Genomic DNA, 16,313 nt, shown 5'->3' with positions numbered 1-16,313 from the left:
GCCTCAAGTCTTCTTGAATATGATGCCACAAGCTTGGCGCACCTATGTCTGGGCACTTTTGCCCATTCCTCTTTCTAGCACCTGTCAAGCTCCATCAGGTTGGATAGGGAGCACTGGTGCACAGACATGTTCTGATATCTCCAGAGATGTTCAATCGGATTCAGGTCTGGGCTCTGGCTGGGCCACTCAAGGACATTCACAGAATTGCCCCGAAGCCACTTCTTTGATATATTGGCTGTGTGCTTAGGGTCATTGTCCTGCTGAAAGATGAACCGTCACCCCAGTCTGAGGTCAAGAGTGCTCTGGTTCAAGTTTTCATCAAGGATGTCTCTGTACATTGCTGCATTCATCTTTCCATCAATCCTGACTAGTCCCCCAGGTTCCTGCTGCTGAAAAAAAATTCCCACAGCATGATGCTGCCACCACCATGCTTCACTGTAGGGATGGGCCATGGTTTCCTCCAAACATGATGTCCTGGCATTCACACTAAAGAATTCTATCTTTTCTCATCAGAGCAGAGAATTTTCATTCTCATGGTCTGAGAGTCCTTCAGGTGCCTTTTGTTAAACTCCAGGTGGGCTGCCATGTACCTTTTACTAAGGAGTGGCTTCCGTCTGGCCAATCAACCATACAGGCCTGACTGGTGGATTCCTGCAGTGATGGTTGTCCTTCTGGAAGGTTCTCCTCTTTCCACAGAGAAATGCTGGAGTTCTTACAGAGTGACCATCGGGTTCTTGGACACCTCTCTGACTAAGTCCCTTCTCCCCCGATCGCTCAGTTTAGACGGGTGGCCAGTTCTAGGGAGAGTCCTGGTGGATCTGAACTTCTTTCCCTTACATATGATGGAGGCCACTGTGGTCATTGGGACCTTCAAAGCAGCAGAAATGTTTCTGTACCCTTCCCCAGATTGGTGCCTCGAGACAATTCTGTCCTGGAGGTCTACAGACAATTCCTTTGACTTCATGCTTGGTTTGTGCGCTGACATGCACTGTCAACTGTGGCACCTTATATGTAGACAGGTGTGTGTCTTTCCAAACCATGTCCAATCAACTGAGTTTACCCCAAGTAGACTCCAATTAAGCTGTAGAAACATCTCAAGGATGATCAGAGGAAACGGATGCACCTGAACTCAATTTTGAGCTTCATGGCAAAGGCTGTGAATACTTATGTAAATATGATTCCTTAGTTTTTAAAATTTTTAATAAATTAGCAAAAATAAAAAAAAGCCTTTTTTTCCACATTGTAATTATGGGATACTGTCTGTAGAATTTTGAGGGAAAGAAAAATAAATTGTTTCCATTTTGGAATAAGGCTGTGACATAAAATGTGGATAAAGTGAAGCGCTGTGAATACTTTCAGGATGCACTGCATGTAGACAGGTGTGTGCCTTTCCAAATCATGTCTGCTCAACTGAATTTACCTCAGGTGGACTCCAATCAAGCTGCAGAAACATCTCAAGGATGATTAGTGGAAACAGGATGCACCTGAACTCAATTTTCAGCTTCACGGCAAAGGCTGTGAATAATTAATGTGCATGTGATTGCTTAGCTTTTTTTTCCTTTTTACTTTTAATAAAAAAAAATGAAGAAAAGATTTGGAAAAGCATGGAACATGTTTGGCGTTGATTTCAATTTCTATATTTCCTATCCCAGCATGAATGTAATCCTGAAATATTTATAAATTCCACTCTTGTATCCAGCTTTACTGATATCTGATGCATTTACAAGTCCACAATTTTTATTGTCTCATTAACATCTGTAAAAAGCAAAGAGAAAGCAAAGAACTGGAAGGAATGTTTGCCTGTTAGTTAACCTGTTTTGTACTTTCCTTTGTAGTAACTTGCTAAGAATATGTGGGTGATTCTTTAACTACAGGCACTATTGGCCTTGTAAATGTAATTTCCACCACACCATTGCCTTACAATATAAAGCGCCTTGGGGCAACTGTTTGTTGTGATTTGGCGCTATATACATGTGCTCTGATGTCACTGTTTATCTCCATAGAAACTACCTAAACAATCTTTCATACAAACTGTTTAAAGGGACAGTACAGTGTTGTGGTGGAAATTACAGCAATAGTGTGGGACAACTACATTTTGTTTAAAAAAAATCACAACAGTTGTATGACATTGAATACCCCAATTATGTTTTGATTATTTTACTGATATTTTATTCAGAAATATTTTAAAACATTAGAAAAAACGTTTCTTTACCATTCATTTTTAATCACTGAAGATCAAAAGTCTGGGTGTGGGACAAGCACAAAACGGCAATATTTGCATATAATGATGCTGAAAAAAGGTGAAAAAGTCATCATAGACTACTAGAACAAATTTCTTAACACACTTTCATTGTAAAGATAACTATAAACGTGTGAAATTTCCCCTTTTTTCTGTTTTTCATACAATATGATCAAAGGACATAATAAGTGCCCGTAGTCTAAGAATCACCCATGTGAGTACAAACATAAAATAACAACACCTTGACACTACAAGAAAATGGATCTTGGACAGGAAGGCTCTTGACATGATTGTTATGAGGATCACAAACAGTTTATGGAACTCTAGGCACAGTAGACACTCAGCCACCCCAATATATTGAGACGTTACGTGACCTTTAAATAGGGTGGATGTGATTTTTGTACATTTGGCAGAGAATATTACAGGAAATGTTCAGTTACTTTATACATGGGTGCTGGTGAGAAAATTTTTGTTGGACTGAACATGTTTTGGCTGTGGACAGTTTGTGCGGAAAAGCAGCACTTTTTAACTTAGCGACTGAACATCTTACGGAAATGACGGAAATTGAATTTCGATTTTGACAGATTTCCGTCATTTGACGGAAAACTAGCACCCCTGTTTATACACGCAATGTCTGGGTACATTAATGAGTAATTTAGATTTTTAATTCATTGTTGACATGTTAAAAATACCCGCTAAGCCTCAAATGGAACTAACCAATTGTTCCATTGATTACAATCAATTGGCCAGTGACAATCGCTGTAACACAGACTGTCAGTGACAACATGGCTGCCTGCATGTTTTTTATAATACATTCTAAAATGGAAGATTTTAGAAGGTGCACAAGCAGAAATGGCAAGGAGTTGCGTCACTCAACACCTTGCCATGTCAGCAGATTTCAGTAATAATAATAACAGTAGAAATAATAATGGTAAACCAATACCTGAGAATGGTGGATTACACAAGACATGCTACTCACACTTTACTGACTCAGAGCAGGTTGAAACAGCTACAAAGAGCATTGAAAAGAAAGCAGAAGCTGCAGCTTCTATACGTAGGTAAGGTTAATATTTCATTTCATGTATGCCTAAATTTTATATATGACGAATCAAACGCTGTGACTCACTGAAATTGTCTACTTAGGTGGCTATTTTGGAAGATTGCAAAGTGTTACTGTAATGTATTACAAAACAATGAAGACTATTACGCTGTTTTTGTCTGCATAAATTCCGTTTGTGGTTATGTATGACCCACTGATATTCAAAGAAATTTGAATAGATCAATACTTGATACATCGATCGGTATCATGAAATACAAGCTCACACACAGCCTTATCATTTCTAATGATCTGACAATTCTAATTCATAGTAATACTACATTGATTTTATAATGCTTTACTTCTAGACATGTAGGAGAATCTCTGGCCTTTATTTTGTATTTATTCATTAATTCATTTAGTTATTTAAATGTACATTTTCTACAGCAATAACATGATTGGAATACCATATCTCATTCGGATTCATGGTAATTGTGACTTTAGATGCTTCGCCTCATGTGGAACCGCTGGCCAAATGGCTAATTGATTTCATGGTAATTGTAACTTTATCCAATTGTACGAATGTGTAATGGAACTTGCATTGGTAATTGTAAAAAAAAAGAAAAAAAAAGGAGACACAGACATTTGTCCATGTCTACAAAACAATGATCCATGCATAGATCTGTGCAAATGTGTTAGACATGACTGTCATAACATCACTCGATGCAATACTTTACATAATGACAGTGAAAAAGATTCTGAGAATGGCAGCGATGGTGAAATGGAGTAACTGATCAAATTTTTTTTGTTATTGTTTATTTAATAATAAAATTCATAAACACTGATGAAAGTAATTTTTAAATTACATGCTTTCTGTGTTGTTTGATTTTTATTTTATTTTTTTAATAACATACTTGATGCATGTTGACATTTTGGGCCAGCAGTTTTCACTAATACTCAATATTCATGTTTGTGAAAAAAGTATGCTCTTTGGGGTACCGTAGGTTTCCAATTGCCAACATTTTCGCACCCACCCCAGACGTAGGTCATGGTCTTACACAACCCACTGTCTACAGGAAATGCTGAGGGAGTAGCGATAGGAAATAGGGAGATAAGGATGAAACTTAATAAAGGGAGATGTTAAGGACAGAAGGAAAGGATGAACAAGCAAAGTGGAAAGGAAATGTCCCAGGTTTTGACACTCAGCATAGAAACACACCAGTCCTGGCTGTTTATGGCATCTCCATATCCAGGGGTGTCGACCACCGTGAGGCGAAGTTTCACTCCTCTCTCCTCAATCTCTACAGTTGACGCCTCAATCTGCACTGTCCTCTCAATCTTCTCTGGAGAGCAGAAATATAACAAAGTTTGGTGGAAGTCAAATTCAATTCATTTCAATTTATCTTATTTATACAATGCCAAATCACAACAACACTGTGTGAAGGCGCTTCACATGGGTAAGGTCTAACCTTACCAACCCCCCTGAGCAAGCACACAGGTGACAGTGGAAAGGAAAAACGACCTCAGCTCCCTCTCCCCAAATCAATCACAACAGTTGAGACTCAATTTTAGTTATACCAAGATTTACAACGGCCAGTATGAAACTAAGATTATCATTTTAATATAAAACTTGAACACTTTGTGGCTGCAAAAGCAAAGATTGCAAAACCATCTACACTTAACAAAAATATAAACGCAACACTTTTGGTTTTGCTCCTATTTTGTATGAGATGAACTCAAAGATCTAAAACTTTTTCCACATACACAATATCACCATTTCTGTTATGTGTCGGACGCGGTCGGAGCACCGACCCAGCGTTTGACAGGACCCAGCACGAAATAAGCAGAATACGGTTCAAAAGATAACAGAATTTAATAATCATAATGAGTGCAGTGATAAACAACCAAAAATGTCTGCGGTCTGGTGACGTGAAAACACGGCGCGCTCTCAGCAGCGCAAACGGTCCGGAGCCACAGCAGTTCGGACCCAGGGACCCCGCCGACACCCCCCAGGTGGCCGCGACAAACCGAGTCTGTGAAGAAAGAAAACATGAGGTGAGTCCAACACTCTCCACCCAGAGAGACACAGCTCAAAAGGTGCACACAATCAGCAAACACTTCCTGGCTTAAATATATATCAGCTTCTCACCCTGCAGGCATGGAACAACTCAGTTCAAATCTCCACTGCAGCAGAAGCTGATTAGACAATTAGCATAACGTGACAGCGCAATACAACAAGGTGTGAGGGACACCAAATCCACTGTCATTACTTCATAAAAGTCACCAAAACCAAATTACCTCAGGAAGTGTGCTGAAGAGCGTGAGACCTCACCCAATCCTCCTTCACAGACTGTGGCGTCAAACCTGGAGCGGTCTCTGTGTCCGTAATGGTGAGATTGTTCTCCTGACGTCGATCTCACACGTCTGCTCACAAGGTCGAGTCTCTGGCAATCACACACTGTGCATTCAAGGTTTAAATGCAGCAATCTCTGATCAAGACAGAATACACCACAGCTGTGAGTTCTGATGACCTGCACGTGAAAACAAGCCTCAGGTGTTCAGGGTGAGGTCCTAATGCTCAGCCACTCAGTCCTGAATGCATACCACCTGGTGGGAGAAACAGAAAACAAAAACAAAGGCAGCCAAACACCCCAGCCTACAACAATTTTCCTCAAATATTGTTCACAAACCAGTCTAAATCTGTGATAGTGAGCACTTCTCCTTTGCTGAGATAATCCATCCCACCTCACAGGTGTGCCATATCAAGATGCTGATTAGACACCATGATTAGTGCACAGGTGTGCCTTAGACTGTCCACAATAAAAGGCCACTCTGAAAGGTGCAGTTTTATCACACAGCACAATGCCACAGATGTCGCAAGATTTGAGGGAGCGTGCAACTGGCATGCTGACAGCAGGAATGTCAACCAGAGCTGTTGCTCGTGTATTGAATGTTCATTTCCCTACCATAAGCCGTCTCCAAAGGTGTTTCAGAGAATTTGGCAGTACATCCAACCAGCCTCACAACCGCAGACCACGTGTAACCACACCAGCCCAGGACCTCCACATCCAGCATGTTCACCTCCAAGATCGTCTGAGACCAGCCACTCGGACAGCTGCTGAAACAATCGGTTTGCATAACCAAAGAATTTCTGCACAAACTGTCAGAAACCATCTCAGGGAAGCTCATCTGCATGCTCGTCGTCCTCATCGGGGTCTCGACCTGACTCCAGTTCGTCGTCGTAACCGACTTGAGTTGGCAAATGCTCACATTAGCTGGTGTTTGGCACGTTGGAGAGGTGTTCTCTTCAGGGATGAATCCCGGTTCACACTGTCCAGGGCAGATGGCAGACAGCGTGTGTGGCGTCATGTGGGTGAGTGGTTTTCTGATGTCAATGTTGTGGATCGAGTGGGCCATGGTGGCGGTGGGGTTATGGTATGGGCAGGCGTTTGTTATGGACGAAGAACACAGGTGCATTTTATTGATGGCATTTTGAATGCACAGAGATACTGTGACGAGATCCTGAGGCCCATTGTTGTGCCATACATCCAAGAACATCACCTCATGTTGCAGCAGGATAATGCACGGCTCCATGTTGCAAGGATCTGTACACAATTCTTGGAAGCTGAAAATGTCCCAGTTCTTGCATGGCCGGCATACTCACCGGACATGTCACCCATTGAGCATGTTTGGGATGCTCTGGACTGGCGTATACGACAGCGTGTACCAGTTCCTACCAATATCCAGCAACTTCGCACAGCCATTGAAGAGGAGTGGACCAACATTCCACAGGCCACAATTGACAACCTGATCAACTCTATGCGAAGGAGATGTGTTGCACTGCATGAGGCAAATGGTGGTCACACCAGATACTGACTGGTATCCCCCCCCAATAAAACAAAACTGCACCTTTCAGAGTGGCCTTTTATTGTGGGCAGTCTAAGGCACACCTGTGCACTAATCATGGTGTCTAATCAGCATCTTGATATGGCACACCTGTGAGGTGGGATGGATTATCTCAGCAAAGGAGAAGTGCTCACTATCACAGATTTAGACTGGTTTGTGAACAATATTTGAGGGAAATGGTGATATTGTGCATGTGGAAAAAGTTTTAGATCTTTGAGTTCATCTCATACAAAATGGGAGCAAAACCAAAAGTGTTGCGTTTATTTTTGTTGAGTGTAGTAAGCAGATATATAGCAAGAAAGAAAGAAGCCCTTGAAAATCATAAGTTACGAGTCAAAGCACAAGAATACTAGGCTTATTTATTTATTTGCTTGGCTAATACAAAAGGCATTCCTGACATTCTTGTCAAAATCATGCTCTGCTGGAAACACACAGACATTCTTGTATAATTACAGTGTACGAGGTCTATTAGATAAGAAACCGACACTTTTTTTTTTTACTATATGGATTTGAATGGCGTGCGATTACACCAATCATGCTTGAACCCTTGTGCGCATGCGTGAGTTTTTTCACGCGTCGGTGACGTCATTTCCCTGTGGTTCAGGGAAATGATGGAGATGTGGTTCAGCCCTCTCGGCTGAATTCCTTTGTTTCACACGCTGCTCGAGACGGCGCGCGTTGCTTTATCAAAAATTTTTCTGGACCTGTGAGGGATATCCGAGTGGACACTATTCGAGAAATTTAGCTGGTTTTCGGTGAAAAGTTTAACGGCTGATGAGAGATTATGGGGTGTTTCTGTCGCTGTAAGGACTTCCCACAGAGCGGGACGTCGCGCAGCGTTTCCAGGCGCTGTCGTCGGCCTGTTTCGACCTGAAAACATCCTAATTTAAGGCTTAATTCACCCAGGACGTCGTGAGAGAACAGAGAAGATTCAGAAGAGGCCGGCATGAGGACTTTATGCGGACATTCCACTGTTTAAGGACATTTTTTAATGAAAGACGTGCGCGCAAACGACTCGGCGAATCTGTGTGCGCCGCGACAGGAAAAACACCTCCGTGTTGAAAACCATTTGTAAAATTCAGGCGGCTTTTGATAGCTTTCAACAAGTGAGTAACTGAGAAATTGTTTAACAGCTTGGGCATGTTCCAACTTGCCCATTAAGGTTTCCAACGGAGGTGTTTTTCCTGTCGTGACCCCCTGCGGTCGGGTCCGGCCCGACATGCGACTCTGCCCGCACGTTCTTTCATTACAAAATGTCCGTTAACAATGGAATGTCCGAATAAACTCCTCATGCCGACTTCTTCTGAAAGTTCTCTGTTCTCTGACGACTTACTGGGTCAACAGAGCCTGAATTGTGGAAGTTTTCAACTTGAAACAGCGAGACGCTGCTGCCTCGAAGCGCAGATCGCTGTCAGGTGCCGTGGGCTGTCCTTAAAGCGACACTACCAGACCAAAATCTCTTATCAGCCATTAACATTTTTACCGAAAACCAGCTGAATTTATCGAATGGTGTCCACTCAGTTGTGCCTTACAGTTTTGAAAAAATTTTGATCAAACAAAGCAGCAGTCTCTAAGCCATTCCTAAACAATGAAAAAATCGACGAGAGGGTGGGCCACTCCTCACTGAAAGACTGCCCACAGGCGAATGACGTAACCGACAGGCGTGAAAAAACTCTCACATGCCCACGAGGGTTCAAGCATGTCTGATGTAATCACACGTGATTCAAATCCATATGGTTTTTGAAAAAAATAATAAGGTCGGACACTTTTCTAATAGACCTCGAATATGTGTTTGTGATTTGTGTGTGTTGTACCTGCAGCACCGGGGATGTAACGTTCAGGGTAGAGATCTGTGAGAAACAGGCTGTTTATCAATGTAGATTTGCCCAAACCAGACTCCCCTGAAAAAGAAAACAGAAGAAAAAGTATGGTTTGTAGACAGTAGCTGACATCTGTTTACATACAGCTTGGCTACTCAATTTTTCCTGACTGCACATATTCCATTTTATCAAACAACAACAAAAAAGTTTACATCCATCAGAATAACTACTTTATTTCCATAAAAAATTATTTTAAAATAACAGTTATGATTTATTTCTGTTTTTAGTTTGTTATGTCAACTTTTCAGGAGAATACTGGCTTATATATAGCAGGATGAATGCCTCTTTAAACAGCATGGAAGATTCCAGAAATTGATGGACTTACTTTAAAAAGCTTCTGTAGGACTACTTGGTATAAATATGGTTAACTGGGCTGTATTTAAAGCCCTACCTGTTGGACCAGTACCTTCTTGTGCTTAAGACAAGGGGCAAAAAACAAACAAACAAACAAAAAAAACAAATCTAAAGAATCAAGCCAAAATTGACACTGAACGTTTGTCCTGGTGATCAACTGTAAATTTTTATCTGATTTTTTTCTATATCTGTGTTGGATTAATGGTTTCCACATTGGTCAGCAGCGTTTAAAGACACTGTGATGGCGCGCCATCTTAAAGGTGGATGATACCACATTTCTATCTTTTGCCTCCACAGCCAAGTTGGACCTTTGGAACAAAGGTTTGTTAATTTTTAGCTGTTGATTTTGGCCTCCTTCGTTAATAATGTACAGTCTTTACGGTCACAAACATCTGTACAATTGCTTGTGGCACTGTGACTCTGTTAGAGATGCCTGCTCATTAGGAACCCCGCATACAGAGATTAAAAAAAACATTTCTCCAGAAGCCTTGGCTTAAATTTTTAGATGTGTATCCCATCGCCTATAAAGGGGATAAAGAAATGCACTGTCAGCACAACCATGCTTTAGTCACACTTTTAGTCATAACATTTTTATTGAGCACTTTGCATTGTACAATTTTTTAATTTACAAAGTAAAGCTCAAGAATTTTTGTATATATATATATATATATATATAAACACATACATAAAAAAATGAACTACAAAGACATAAATGATGCAGAGGTAGAAATGAAATAATGTGGTTCAAAAATATATTATGTACTCATACAGACACAGATTGTAAGAAATCTATAAAGAGTTGCCAAATGTGCTGAAACAGTGACAGTTGTCCTTCAGCAGATATCTTATGTTGGACAACTCTTGTAGCCACATTTGAGCATTGGGTACTGCTGGTGCTTTCCATGACATCAGAAGGAATTTTTTTTTGCAGTAATGAGAGAAAAGGAAACAAACTTTCTCTGTGCTGAAGTAAATTTTCCAGATATCTAAGATGTGCCCAGGATCATTAATAAAGGTTCTGATGACAGGGTAGTGTTAAAAATTCTTGACAATATATTAAACATATCCGACCAGTAGGTGGCAACTTTAGGGCAGGTAAAATGGCACGGAAGAGCGTTGCATCGAAAGACTGACATTTATCACAAGTTCGCAAGGCATTCGAATCTTATGAATCTTTACTTTAGAATAATGAAGTCTATGTATAATTTTGAATTGTATTAGACAGTGTCTGGCATTGTTGGAACAGGAGTGTATTCAAGTGATTCTTCCCAGATATCATCAGGAATTTGAATACCCATATCCTTCTCCCAACTGTCTTTATAGTTATTAGAAGAAGGAGAGGCAATCGTTAGTTTGTTGTATATATTAGAGATAAATTTATCTTTATATGAGGGTATGTTTAAACATACCCTCATATGGGGGATGTTAGTAATGATGGTGAAGAAATTCATACTTTTAAAAGCACATGCCCAGTAATACATTATGAAGTCTGGAAGGGCTAGACCCCTGATCAATTTAGATTTAGTTAAATAACAACAATAATAATAACCTTTATTTAATCAGGTAGAAACCCATTGACATCAAAACCTCTTTTACAAGGATGACCTAGCCAAGAAAGGCGGCAGCACACATCATAATGGACAGATTAACATTAATAAATGTTTTTGGTAATTCTCGGAGTCCTGTAATTCCACAGGAAATGTTGGATAATTGAGTCAATTTTCTAAAAAAAAAAAAAAAGATTTTGTTAAAAATAAAGGACTATTTTGAAATAAATATAATACTCGTGTTTGTGGGAGAAAAATCATCTTGATAGCATTTATCTTCCCAAGTAATGATATTGGCAGAGTTTTCCAAACCTGAATTTTGTTTCTAAGTTGATTTAGTAACAGTGAAAAGTTAGACTGTATGAGAGAGGAAAATTGCTTTGTAACCTCAATGCCTAAATAGTTGGCTAATGCTATCCGAGAGGGAAGTGGTAGCCTCCTCCAAATCTGTAACTTTGTACTGTAGTGTCTGGGATTTAGCATCAAGATTAGCAATGGATGCATGAACAACATTGTTTGCTGTGGTTATCTCTCCCCTCAAGTCGTTATATACCCGCTCAATGCATCTGAACAGAATCTCACAGATATCATTCTCTATTTTGGTCATTTCACCTCTGTGCGCAGTAAAGTCTGCCAGTACGGCTCGACTGGGAGGACTGCCCCCATCACTGGATTGTTCGAAGGCCTCCATTACAAGTAAGACCACTCCGATGCCCTGTGCGCAATGACATGCACTGACACGCAGCGTTGTTGACCAGGTTGTGCAATGTTCAAGACTACAACTACAAATGTTCAAGACTGCAACTTCAACTTTGTCACTGATTCATGAACATTCTCAAGAATCTGCTGATATTGACTGGAATCCATGTGACCCTCAACTTTAACAAGATTCCCAGTACCTGCACTGGCCACACAGACCCACAGTAGGATGGAGCCACCTCCAAATTTTACTGCAGGTAGAAAGTGTTTTTCTTGGAATGCTGTGTTCTTATTTAGCCATGCATAGTGCCCCTTGTTATGTCCAAATAACTAAATTTTAGTTTCATCAGTTCACAGCACCTTATTCCAAAATTAAGCTGGCTTGTCCAAATGTACTTTAGCATTAGGGCTGAAACGATTAGTCAAGTAACCCAAATACTTCGATTACAAAAAATGTTCATGGCAAATTCTGTGCCTCGAAGCTTTGTTTAATGTTGTAGTACATATGCCAGGCTTGTGTGTGGCGCTACAACATCCCAAGAAAAAAACAGAAGATGATTAGAGGATAACAGCTAATCAAATTAGCAACGATAGCTACCGCTTTTCAGCATGACACACAGAGTAAAATAAAGCCTTTAAAGAGACGGTCCACGCTGATCATCTGAAATAGACTTACTGCGCATTTAAAACGAAGCAGTGTGTTTGTCTATTTAAAAAAAACAAAACAAAAAAAACACACGGTCTGCTCTAGGGAGTGACCCGGCGGCCGGCTGCTGTCTCTCTGTCCACTCTTCTGTGTTTTCCTCAGACTCGCAATGAGTGTTTCGCTTTTTTTGGGCAACACAACACTTCACAAACACGGTAACTTAAATAAAATAACAATAAAAAAACTGACTTCGAGACTTGTATGTTCAACTTCCAGCTGAAATGCATCTGCTGAATCGCAGAGAAAGAGGGATTAAAAAAAAATGCAGGGACACAGTCCACCAACCTTTATTTAAAAAAAAAAAAAAAAAAAAATTAAAAAAGGTTAAATTTACAAGTTGGAGAAAACAAAACAAAAAGCCACATCCCATCGCCCTTTCAGCAAAATGTCAACACTTTGAGACAGTGACATGGTGCCATTGCTCATGTTGTTTAAAAACTTTTATCCGATTACTCAATTAATCGCCAGAATAATCAACAGAATACTCGCTTACTAGAATAATCAATAGATGCAGCCCTATTTACCATACCTCAAGCGACTCAGTTTGTGGCATGTATGCAGAAAAGGCTTCCTCTGCATTAGAGCATCTCCTTGTGCAAAGTGCGCTGTATAGTTGAACGATGCACAGAGACACTACCTGCAGCAAGATCATGTTGTAGGTCTTTGGAGCAGATCTATGGATTGACTATGACTGTTCTCACCATCCTTCGCTTAACCTTAACAGATATTTCTTGGCCTGCCAATTCAGGCCTTAACTAGTACTGTGCCTGCGGTCTTCCATTTCATCACTATATTCCTCAGTGGAAACTGACAGCTGAAATCTCAGATAGCTTTTTGTATCCTTCCCCTTAACCACGATGTTGAACAACCTTTGTTTTCAGGTCATTTGAGAGTTGTTTAGATGCCCCCATGTCACCACTCATTAGAAGAGATGCAAAGAGGGGAAACATTTGCAAATGGCCACCTTAAATACCCTTTCTTATGACTGGATTCACCTGCGTAAGGAGGTCAAGAGTCAATGAGCTTACCAAACCAATTTTGTGTTCCAATAATTAGTGCTAAATGTATTCAAATCAATAAAATGACAAGGGTACCCAAATTTATGCACCTGCACAATTTTGTTTAAATAATTATTGCAGTTTCTGTAAATGCTAGAAACTTCATTTCACTTCTCAAGTATCAGTGTGTTCATCTGTTATATGATATATTTAACTGAAATTTCTGATCCAGACAACCAATGATTTATCAAGGAAAATCATGAAAATTATCAGCGGTGCCCAAATCTTTGCATACAACTGTATGCACTTGAGAACATTTGAGTTTTTAGCCAAGGTACATAATATTGCCTTCAACTGTGCATAATATATAGTACATATCTGGCTACAGTCAAAGAAAATTAAATTAAAAAGAGTAACTGCCCACCTACAACCATCAGGGTGAATTCAAAACCCTTCTTCACTGACTTTCTGTGAACTTGGTTTGGGAGATTAGCAAACCCTACATATCCTGCAGCATCTGGGAACTGTAGAACACAAAACACAGAAAGAGTGACAGGCGCCACTGTTGAAAAGGATAGAATGGTAACATTAAAAAAAATACACCAGCTGCAAGTGTAACTAAAAAGGTATGAATGAACAAGTCATGAAAATATGCAACAGTTCAAAGCTGAAGGTGATGATTCTGCAATTTATTGAATTAGGAGTGAACTACAGTTCACTCCTCTTGCTTTAGGATGGTGAACTTGCTAACCAAATACCTCCCACACATTTTTTACATGAGGTGTAACAGTAAAGGTGCCAGTGTGTGCGTAAAAGACTGAGATTGATGATGATGCATATTTTGGACGACATCCAAAAGACAAAGTACAGCCACAGAACACTTGTAATTATAGAGGATATCCTCTCTGGATGCCGGTGCAAGTGTGAGTGAGAGATTACAACTGTCTTAAGTGCTAATCACTGCTGCCTTTTGGAAAAGCACCTTTTTACTTTATCTTTTTTTACTCTGTTGATCCTGATGTAAGAACTGTAAAGTAGATATTTTAGTCACATACTCACCTTCCCTTTCTCTCCAGACTGAGACATCACTGCTGTTTAATGGATGTCCAATAAGCCTGCCAAGGGAAATCATTTTCAGGCAAAAATAACAGCAAAAGCAATCAGATCAACCACTTAAAAACAATTCAAACTCCTCTCCTTTTCCAAAAGTGAAGTACTCATTCTAGTCTGCAAGAAGAATTTTGATGAACATCTTTAACAACAACAACAAAGGATTCCATGATTTTCCACAATGGTCATAATAAAAGTGACAGCCACAATAGCACAAACTTTGATAATGTTTCGGACATGAAGTAATTTACACCACACCTTCCAGTCAAAACATTCCAAACCCAAATAAGTGATATCTTTTGTTAGTTCTTACTTGCTGCCATCTTGCTGCATTTGACTGAACCTGAAACCTAACACTCTACCTCTCTGGAAACGTTTGCTTGTTGGCAAATATGAAGAAGGCAATTTGCCTATGTTAACTCATGGAGTGGTTTGTAAATGCTGGTATCAAACAGCCCTATAGCGTCTTTAAGCAGCAAGGTCCAGTTTAAAAAAAAAAAAAAAAGCCTTTGCAACAGGTTGTCACCCACAGGAAGTGTAACCAAGGAGCTGCAAACAGGGAAAACCCAAGCAAACCTCAGGGGGTTTTTGATGTTAAAGAAATTTTTCAATTACGAGTATGACTATTTCGTTGATTTATGCTTCTGTCACTTTCATTCAACATAAATATAGTTTTTGACTGTTTTATCACAGCTTCTTTGTTTTTTGTTTAGTCACAAAACACAGCAGAAACCAAAGAGTGACATGAGATGAGGTACAACTCCAACTTCCTGTTACAGTGGTTGCATTTATATACAAACAAAAACACATTCTTGCTGATTATGGCCCGGTCACACAGCATATGACGATTCCTGAACAAAAGGAAAAGGTGGATGAATGAGCTTTATCACCGAATAGACTGCGAATCAAGAGCGCAAAAAAAGAACAAAAGAGGAACAAAACGAAACCGAAGCTAACATTGATCTCGACACCTTAAACAAAACGCACCTGGAGCCACTGCTGGAGCAGTGTGTCTGCATCTCTGCATTCCAGGACTTGGCGCTGGGACAGGGCTCTGTAGCGCCTGAGTCATGGAGAAGCTGCAAACAGAAGCGCATGATCCGACCCACTGTGGAGATCTGTGCCACGTCAGTGGATGCACCTGTTCTGGTTCCTGGATTGGTGTGTGAGTCCAGAATGTAAATATCAATGTTCAGTGTTGTTAGCTAATATATGCAGCCTCTCTAAAAATATTAAGTCCTATCAATGTTCGGTTTTGGCGCCGTTCATGCTTGACCGAAAACACATAACCATACTAAACTGCAAATGTCAGCTCTGCCCAGTTTGTGTGTGTTCAAATTTGCACACACGCACGCACAGCTTTTTGTCTTTTCTGCATTTTGCTGTAAGTAGGTGCTTTTAACTTGACAGAGACTGTGACAGAAGACATTAAAAGCACGACACTTAAGTCACTCATGGTAACAGCAACAAAAACCAACTGAACTACAAAAACACAATGAATCAATAACACTAACAACACTGTTAAACTAACAAACATAAACCACAATAACATTTAAAACCTCTAACTCCCATGGTGCATTACAGCACAATGTCCACTGTTTTCTCATTAGCTAAAATCAGTAATTTCTCAAAAAATATTTATCCTGTCATCTTTCCTTTTTCGCAGTGTTCATCCTTGACCCAAAATACATGAGCATACAAACGGAAAATGTTAGCTCTCCCCAGTTTCACACAGAGGCCACTTGTTTATATATTAGGGCTGCCACGACTAGTCGACTTGTCAGTGAAGTCGACTATTGAAACTGTTGACAACTAATTTAGTAGTCAACGAGTCATTT

The 16,313-nt window shown here is 40.1% G+C and overlaps 1 protein-coding gene across 3 annotated transcripts in view; it reads right to left on the bottom strand.

The window, feature by feature from the left end:
• The window catches only part of zgc:63587 (uncharacterized protein LOC393431 homolog), an 80,657-nt gene that overhangs the window by 42,016 nt on the left and 22,328 nt on the right, over positions 1–16,313 (bottom strand). Inside the window, exons 2-5 of one of the 3 annotated variants that reach the window (XM_034170700.1) lie at positions 14,425–14,480; positions 13,790–13,889; positions 8,996–9,082; positions 4,495–4,618 (exon numbers count right to left, since the gene is read on the bottom strand). In XM_034170700.1, coding sequence (XP_034026591.1) covers positions 4,495–4,618; positions 8,996–9,082; positions 13,790–13,889; positions 14,425–14,451 — 338 coding nt within the window. In that variant the 5' untranslated portion in view covers positions 14,452–14,480. Of the gene's footprint in view, positions 1–4,494; positions 4,619–8,995; positions 9,083–13,789; positions 13,890–14,424; positions 14,647–16,313 lie in introns of those variants that run through there. The other 2 variants (XM_034170701.1, XM_034170702.1) reach the window with 2 other exon arrangements.

Source organism: Thalassophryne amazonica, chromosome 5 (genome assembly GCF_902500255.1).
Source record: "Thalassophryne amazonica chromosome 5, fThaAma1.1, whole genome shotgun sequence".
Classification (NCBI taxonomy): Eukaryota; Metazoa; Chordata; class Actinopteri; order Batrachoidiformes; family Batrachoididae; genus Thalassophryne; species Thalassophryne amazonica.
Note: the sequence above shows the minus strand (reverse complement) of the source record. Positions and strands in the feature narration are given on the sequence as shown.